This window comes from Phoca vitulina, unplaced genomic scaffold (assembly GCF_004348235.1).
Source record: "Phoca vitulina isolate PV1807 unplaced genomic scaffold, GSC_HSeal_1.0 scaffold44, whole genome shotgun sequence".
In the NCBI taxonomy this organism is placed as follows: Eukaryota; Metazoa; Chordata; class Mammalia; order Carnivora; family Phocidae; genus Phoca; species Phoca vitulina.
Genome location: NW_022589747.1, coordinates 1,058,425 through 1,066,170, shown reverse-complemented (window position 1 = coordinate 1,066,170; position 7,746 = coordinate 1,058,425). Strand labels below are relative to the sequence as shown.

Genomic DNA, 7,746 nt, shown 5'->3' with positions numbered 1-7,746 from the left:
GTCCTCAGGCCGTGGCCCCATCCCTACCCTGCCGTCCAGGAGGGGGGGTCCTCAGGCCACCCCTAGCAATCCATTCCCTGAACCAGACTTCAACCCACCCCAGCCTAAGATTCATGGGGGCAAATGCAAACCCCAAGACACTGTGAGAAGAAAGGTCACGTCTTCACGTGGTCCCCACACCCCCTCAGAGGGTGCTGGGCCTCCAAGTCCCAGGCAACTTTCAAAGCAAACCGCAGCTGGGGAGGCAGGATGTCCGGGCGCAGGGACACGGCTGTGCCCTCCAGCTTCCAGCGGGCCTCAGCTTGCCCCTTATTCATTTCACCAAACCAAACATTTTGAAATCAACTGCCTCTAAGAAGGTTGATTTTTTGCTTTTTTAGTTTTGTCGTTTTTTTTCATTGAAGCCACTACAAAATCCGGTCAGGTCGGTTTCCGGAGTGACTTTCTACGGAGCCAACAGGCCCACAGGCCTCAGAATTACAAGCGCTCGCAGGGCCTGTGACCCGCCGAGTCAGGGCTGCTGGGCGCGTGGCGGGGTGCCCGCCAGCCCCCATGCCCGGCTCCCACATGGCGGCGGGCGCACGCGGAGGGAGCACCTGCCTCGCAGGCTGTGTGTGCGTGTTGTGGGCGAGGCTGCCACACGGGGAGGGGCCCGCAGGGCCCCCCGACTCAGGGAATCACGGGCCCATACGCTGGAGTGGAGACGGTCCACCTGTCTGGGACACACACGCACGAGGCCCACAGGACCCTTCCTTCTTGAGCAGCAGGACAAAGGAGGGGGTTCATACTACTTCTGGGTGCTGATGGGACGAGAGCACGCATTGCCACCAGGTGGAACCAGCGCCTGGTGCCCCTGCAGGCTGGATGGGTCCGGTGGGGCTCAGAGCCCCCACGTCAACCAGGCTCACCAGGCAGGACGGGCGTCCTGGCCCCGAGGCTCACCGCACCCCGTGGACGCGCTGAGACGGGTTGGGAGGGTCACAGGCGTGCACAGACCTGCTCTCGCCCCGAGGGCAACTTAACCGACGGGGCTGAGGCAGGCCCTCTGCTCCTATGTCCCGCGCACCGACGGCAAACCCCGCAGAGCGCGGGGCCTGAGCTGGGTCTGCAGGAGGGGCTGGGGGGCCGTGGGGGTGTCGGGCCCCCCACAGCGTGCTTGAACTCGGGCAAACTCGTGCACATGGCTTATGCTGGAATCACCATTGGCTTTGGACCGCAGTTTAGAGTTAGTTATTGCTTCTGGAGACAGAAAGGGCCTGAAGCGTTGTTGGCTCTGGGGTCTGACAAACGTGCAGGCTCGGGGGGCCCGGTCTGTGGGGGGCTCCACGCTGCAGCACACACAGCCCGTGCAGCGGACCCCCGGGCCCCGTGGTCCGTGGGAGCGTCTGGAAGTTTGGGGCTGCCTTCTACGCTACTGAGGTCGGGCGTAAGCAGCACACGAGGGACGCGCAGGCCCCCCCAGTGCCGGGGCTTCCCCAGCAGGGCCGCGGTGCCTTAGGGACGTCACACATCTGGGTAAAGCGTGCCGTTCGCACGGGGCAGGGGGCTGTTCTCATTTTTGGTGGGAGTGAACAGGTGTCCCCTGAAACAGTTCACTATTTACAGAGCATCTTAAATAATTTAGAGAGAACCTACTCGAAAGGCTAACGCTTGTCCGTGGATGCTGTACAAGATTAAAAATAAATAAGGCAAGATCATACGGTCTCATCACAAATAAAGAGGAAGACATCACGCACCCGCCTCCGAGGGCCGCTGTGGGGGCTGCCGCGCCCTCGGGGGCAGTAGGGTCTGGACTGCTGATGACAGAAGTGTCGCGCGCTCCTGGGAGCTGGGCCGCGGCGCCGCCGTGGGTGGTCATGGCGGCCGGCCCACAACCGTCGGGTCCCACGGCCTCCCGCCGCTGCCACGACCGGCGGCCACGCCTGGCAGGGCTCCGGAGCTCCTGGTTGTGTGGACCCCAGGTCCGGGCCCGGCAGGGCTGGGGGCGCCGCGGAGAGTTCACAGGTGTCCACCCGCCCCCCGGCTTGCCCGGGTCCACACGGAATCCGTGGCGTGTGTCCGCGGGGGCGACCAGTTCCTCTCCCCGATGGTTGATGTCGGGTCCCCGCATCTTTAAACAGCTACCTCATGCTTGGGCCATCCGGGCCGCCCTGCCTCTCTGTCCACTTCGAGGTGGGCAGGTGGTCCACCCAGAGAGCTCAGGATCCTGCCCCCAGCTTAAGGACCGTACCTTCAATTCCATCTGTGAAGTCCCTTTGCCGCGCGACAGAGCACGGGGTCGGGGTCACGGTGCGGTCTGCCGCCCCCCTGCCCTGCCCCGGGGGCAGCTTGGCCGCCACCAGCAGGCGGGCACCAGGACCCTGGCCAGGTCCTCAGCCCTGCAGCCTGGCACAGCAGCTCACCACGCGGGCCGCATGCTCACAGGACTCTCGGGATGACTCGGTTTCCCCTGATGGAATCCTGGCATGTCTCTAAAGGCTGAGAAGGACTCAGTGGCTCAGCGCAGAGCTGCTTCTCAGGAGGGAGGCCGTCGGCCCACCTACTTCCATCCAGAGTCCCGCATCAGCTGGCCTGTCCACACACGGCCCGGCGGCTGCCCAGGCTGGCTGCAACACGGCCGGGCAGGGCTGAGCCCCCACGGAGGACGCCACGCCTCACAAGCCCACCATGGGAGCAGCCCCGGGACATCGACGGGGGCTCAGCCAGAGTGAGCCCAGCCCCGCCCGCCAGTGCCCAGCTGCCTTCCTCCTGCGGCCGGAGCCGCCGCCCCGCGCCCCTAGCAGCACATCCCGCCTGTCCTCGGTCTGCACCTGTGCGCACGGGAGACCCCCCCCCCAGACCTCCCCAGTCACCTGCAGCGCTCTCCACACAGGTGCAGCCCACACTCACTCCGACATCCCACGTCCGGGGCGCGGGCTCATCCGCCCGGGAAGCTTGTGCTGTTGTGAGAAGAGCAGGAGCCCCAGACGCGGGGACAGCAAGGGGCCCGCGACCCCGACCTCGGTTCCTCCCTCGACGAGAGAGGCCAGGGTCTGCACGGCTGAGGCCATCGGGGGCCGAGGGACAACGCGGGACGGGCAGGCAGAGCAGGGACGATGCTGGTCGGGACACAGAGACGTGGCTCGGGGCCCCAAGAATTCCAGAAGACCTGCCTCTGGGTCTTGGCAGAAACCGCTCCCGAAGGAAGCCAGCGGGGCCCGCTCTGTGCGGCAGGGCTTCTCCCCAAACCGCCCGTCTGGGCCCCGGGCCTGCCCTTCCGGCCCTGCCGCACGCGGGAGGCCTGGCTTCCAGCCGGGGCTGCCGCGGGCCTCCTCGGGGCACGCTCCCGCTCTGCTGGCCACAGCTCCACGGCTCTGGCTCAGCGAAGCCCGCGGCCGCGGGGCACGTTCACAAGGTCCCGACGCCGGACGCTGAGCTGACCGACCCTGGCAGCCGCTCCTCGGCCACCGAGGAGAGGACCGAGCGAGCACAGTCCCCTGAAAGCCCCAACGTCCAGGCGGGCAGGGCTCCCCTGGCCCGTCACTGCCCGGCTGCTTCGGGTCACGCCTGGACGGCACCCCTTCCGCAGCCCAGCCTCCGGCCGCCGGCCCTGCTCTGTGGGCCGGGCTGGTCCCTGCTGGAGCCCTTGAGCCCCCAGCAGCCAGCTAAGCCTCCTTCCCAGCTGCTCCGGGGCGCAGGTGCTGGCCTGGCGGGCCCGGGGGGAGCCCCGAGCCCTGCAGAGCCCCCAGCCCGGCTCTGACCGGGAGGCCGGCCACGGGGGCCGCGGGGGGCGGGCCTGTGGCCAGTCTGGTCTGGAGGCCGGCTCGTCCGTAAGCACACATCTTCCGCTCTGCGTTCAGGGACCTGGCCTGGGAGCCGTTTCCATCGGTCCGGCCTTCCAGAAAGTACGTCAGCATCTCGCCCTTGCCCTTGACGCTGACCTTCCCGCGGCACACGAAGCGGTAGGTGCCCCTTCGCAGCAGCTGGTGAACCTCCTCGGTCACCTGCAGTGGAGGAAAGCAAGCGAGCGTCCCCGGGGTCAGCAGGGGAGGATGCCGGGGGCAGGGCCGCCAGAGGGCTCCCTCCCCCACCCCCCGCGACCTGTCCCCAACATCAGACAGTGCCAGGGGACTCGAGGGGCCCTGGCCGGGACAGCCTGGGGAAGCCATGGTCTCCGAGGGGAGGGCCCAGGGTGCGCGGCAGGCGGGACACGGCACAGAGACGCGGCAGCAGGCCCAGGTGGGAGCCCCGTGGCACCCCAGGCACCGGCCAAAGGCCTGGACAGGGAGGAGCAGGACAGGCAAAGCTGGATGGCTACCATCGGAGTCCCTCGCGCACTTCTTCCAGGAAAGAACCGGATGTCTAATTTGGGCCCAGCAGAGGAAGAACTCGTAAAAGGAGCAACGGTGGGGCGTGCTTCTCAACACGGGAGGAGGTGCGCGTACGGGGCCGCGGGCGGGAGGAGTCCTTCGGCAGAAGGGGTTCAGGCAGCACTGGGGGCCCCAACGGACGGACCGCGTCTTACCCACGCTGACGGCAGTCCTGCCCTGGTGCACGCACCCCAGACGCTGACCCCGGGCCTGATGCAGGGGAAGGGGCCCCCGTCTGCATAGAGCTCCCCTGTCGCAGGTCCTCTGGGGGACAGGGGCGTTCACGGGACAGCCGAGTGCTCTGTGCCTCGGGGAGTCCAGACACAGATACGGAGGGAGGTGGCCGTGGGGGGCGTGCGAAGAACTGCTCCAGCACGCAGAGTGGCCGCCTGGGGGGGGTCACAAGGCTTGTTGGAGCCCCAGGACCCCATGATGTGGGCGCCTGGCTCAGAACGGGGGCACACGGGGCTGTGGTCATCCACAGTACCCCTGTGGATCTGCCCTGCGCTCTTGGCTCCATGCGGGGACCCACACACAGGCACAGGGGCGGGGGCCGTGGAAGGGGGTCCCTGCAGTGCAGCCAGGGAACAGAGACCTGGGAGGCACATCGCCGGAAGCCCAGCAGCCAGGGGAGGCCAGGCCATGAGCAGCGGCCACGTCATGGAGAACGGCCCTCGGGGACCGCAGGGAACAGTCCTGGTGCTGAGCAAGGGAGGGGCTCGCTGCTATCTGGTCGTGGAAACTTCGAACTCTCACGTGAGACAGTGGCCAGCTGGAGAGTGGACGGGCCTTCGCCCAGTCCCCCCTGGGGGTGACCCGGCCCGGGAAGGCGCGGTGTCCTGGGACGGGCTGTGGGATGGCGGCGGGACGATGCAGACACACTTAGCGCCTCTGGGTCGCACGCTCACGTACATGAGGATTGTAAATGTGTGTGTGTTTCCTGACAATACAAGAAATTCAAAGGAAGGACTGCAGACGCCTCCGCTCTGAGCAGAGTCTCCTGACAGGTAAACCGAGGAATCCAAGGGCGCAGGGGCACCTGCCGGAGGCGGGCGGGGGACCCAACACACGGCCGCAGGAGAGCTGGCAGCCTGCACCCGGGTACACGCGGGGCTCGGGGGACCTTGTCAGGGATCAGGGCAGAGGGAGAGGCCAGCGCGGGACCTGGTGCCGCTCACAGAGCGCCCTGCGTTTCCCGCCCCAGCCCCGTGGGTGCCCAGAGGCCAGCCACGGCCACACTGCGGGACTGGCTCCTTCTCCCCCGAGGCCCCCGGGGGCTGCAGCGTGCACCCCGGCAGACCTGGGTTCACATGGTTGGAAGGGGGGGTCCCGAGAGCCGCCCACACCTGTGCACGCCTGGGAGGAGCAGCCTCTGTCCCGGAACTTTGGGGGGCTGCTATAGGGTGTCAGGGTTGCCCACAGGCTCCCGGCCAGGCAGCCCCACAGCACCCGCCCTTCCAAACCCAAGGAAGCCCCTCCGTCTACGGCAGCCGGGCAGGTGGGCAGGGTCCTGGATGCCGGACGGGCCCGCTGGGACCCCAGCACCCGCCGTGCCCCTGCCTCCACACATGGCCACGTGGGAGCTGACCCCCAGAGCCACAGAACAAACCAAACCAAGACCACCCCTGGTCTCAGGTCCTGCCCTGCAGGTCACAGACACTGTGCTAGGCAGCCTCGTGTCCCTGCCCAGAAGAGGGAGGCCGGGCTGGCCCCCCGGCCTTTTGCACCTGTCTCGCACCTGCAGGATGGCACCTGTGCCTCGGGCATCTCTAGTGAACTGACCTGGATTCTGCCCTGGACGCCGGTGCTGTCCATCCGACTGGCCACATTGACCGTGTTTCCCCAAATGTCGTACTGCGGCCTCCGAGCCCCGATCACCCCGGCCACCACGGGGCCAACATTGATGCCTGGAAGACAGCCATGGAGCGCCGTCAGCACCAGCAAGGCTTCCGAGGGAATGAGCTGCCCCTCTCGGGGTCATGGATTCCTGCGGTCATCTAGCATCTAGCACAGGGCCCCTTCCTGAAGCAGAGACCCACCACTTGGGAAGAGGGGGCCCCCAGTGTCTGCTCACACATGGACCCCCGGGCATGGAGAGAGTCCCGTTTCCCGGACCAGCGACCCCGCACTGACCCTGCGGCTAGGAAGCCTGGCCTTTCAGGCTGTAAGACTGCAGTGTGTCCCCCCGCAGTCCCTTTCCAGGAGGGACAGTCTCTCCTGACGGTTCCCCTGGCTGCGACCCTGCAGGGCGTTCAAGCTGTGGGGCCCAGAACTGCTCAGCCTTTCGGGATGTTCTGAAGAGGGGAGCAGAGGTCCCCTTCTCTTTACGTGGCTCGGGGGCCAACTTGCCCGAAAAGTGCCAATCACCCCTGTAGCCATTCCCCAACGGGGCTTCCTGATGACGCCACGTCACGTGTCCCCGTTGTGTCCCCGTTCTGCACCCGTGCACAGACTTTCTGGGTTAGGCAGGGGTGCTAATGACGTCTCGGCCACCGGCCTCGTCAGTGCCTCAGGCCTGGCAGCGGGATGGCCCTGGGGTGGAGCCGGGGACCAGACAGGGGCCTGAGGGGCCGCTCCCCCAAGCCTGCTGGGGCACGGACCAGACAGAGCCCGCCTGCTGGGTAAAAGGGCCTGGGCTCTCACCCCGCCAGGTCCCCCAGGGGGGCGGGAACAGTGTCTGTTTCCCGGAACATCACTACACGGATGGTGGAGCTCCAGCCGAGAACAAAGCCGGAACGTGGGCATGCGGGCCTGGCGGGCACCCGGCCTCAGGCAGAGCTGCGCTGGGGAGAACGCCCCCGCTCTGGCGGGCCTCCGCTGTTACCGTCCTCACGCTATCCCGGCTAGAACCACCACTTTGGGGGGCACTTTCCTCCAGGTGCATGTGGACTCAGAGGTGTTTCGAGAGCTGGGCAGCGCCCCTTTGGGTCCTCGGGCCCAGTTGCCAACTTTCAAAGGTAGTGTCCCTGCGTTCCCAGGCCCGCCCCTGGGAGGCCCCGCCCACCTACCTGGGAGGCCCCACCCCCTATCTGGGAGGCCCCGCCCCTATCCGGGAGGCCCTGCCCATTCCTGGGAGCCCCCACCCCTATCCGGGATGCACCACCCTCCTTCCTGGGAGGCCCCACCCCTATCCGGGAGGCCCCGCCCTCCATCCTGGGAGGTCCCTCCCCTTCCTGGGAGGCCCCGCCCCTATCCGGGAGACCCCGCCCCTATCTTGGAGGCCCCGCCCTCCTTCCTGGGAAGCCCCGCCCCTAACCGGGAGGCCCCGCCCCCTTCCTGGGAGGCCGCGCCCCTATCTGGGAGGCCCCGCTCTCCTTACTGGGAGGTCCCTCCCTTTCCTGGGAAGCCCTGCCCCTATCTGGGAGGCCCTGCCCTCCTTCCTGGGAGGTCCCGCCCC

At 67.3% G+C, this 7,746-nt stretch overlaps 1 protein-coding gene across 1 annotated transcript in view; it reads right to left on the bottom strand.

Moving 5' to 3' along the window:
• Positions 1-3,626: 3,626 nt before the first annotated feature.
• ADCY1 (adenylate cyclase 1) overlaps positions 3,627-7,746 on the bottom strand; it is a 92,320-nt gene continuing 88,200 nt past the window's right edge. The window contains exons 18-19 of the mRNA XM_032430455.1: positions 6,132-6,256; positions 3,627-3,983 (exon numbers count right to left, since the gene is read on the bottom strand). Coding sequence (XP_032286346.1) covers positions 3,645-3,983; positions 6,132-6,256 — 464 coding nt within the window. The 3' untranslated portion in view covers positions 3,627-3,644. The remainder of the gene's footprint in view (positions 3,984-6,131; positions 6,257-7,746) is intronic.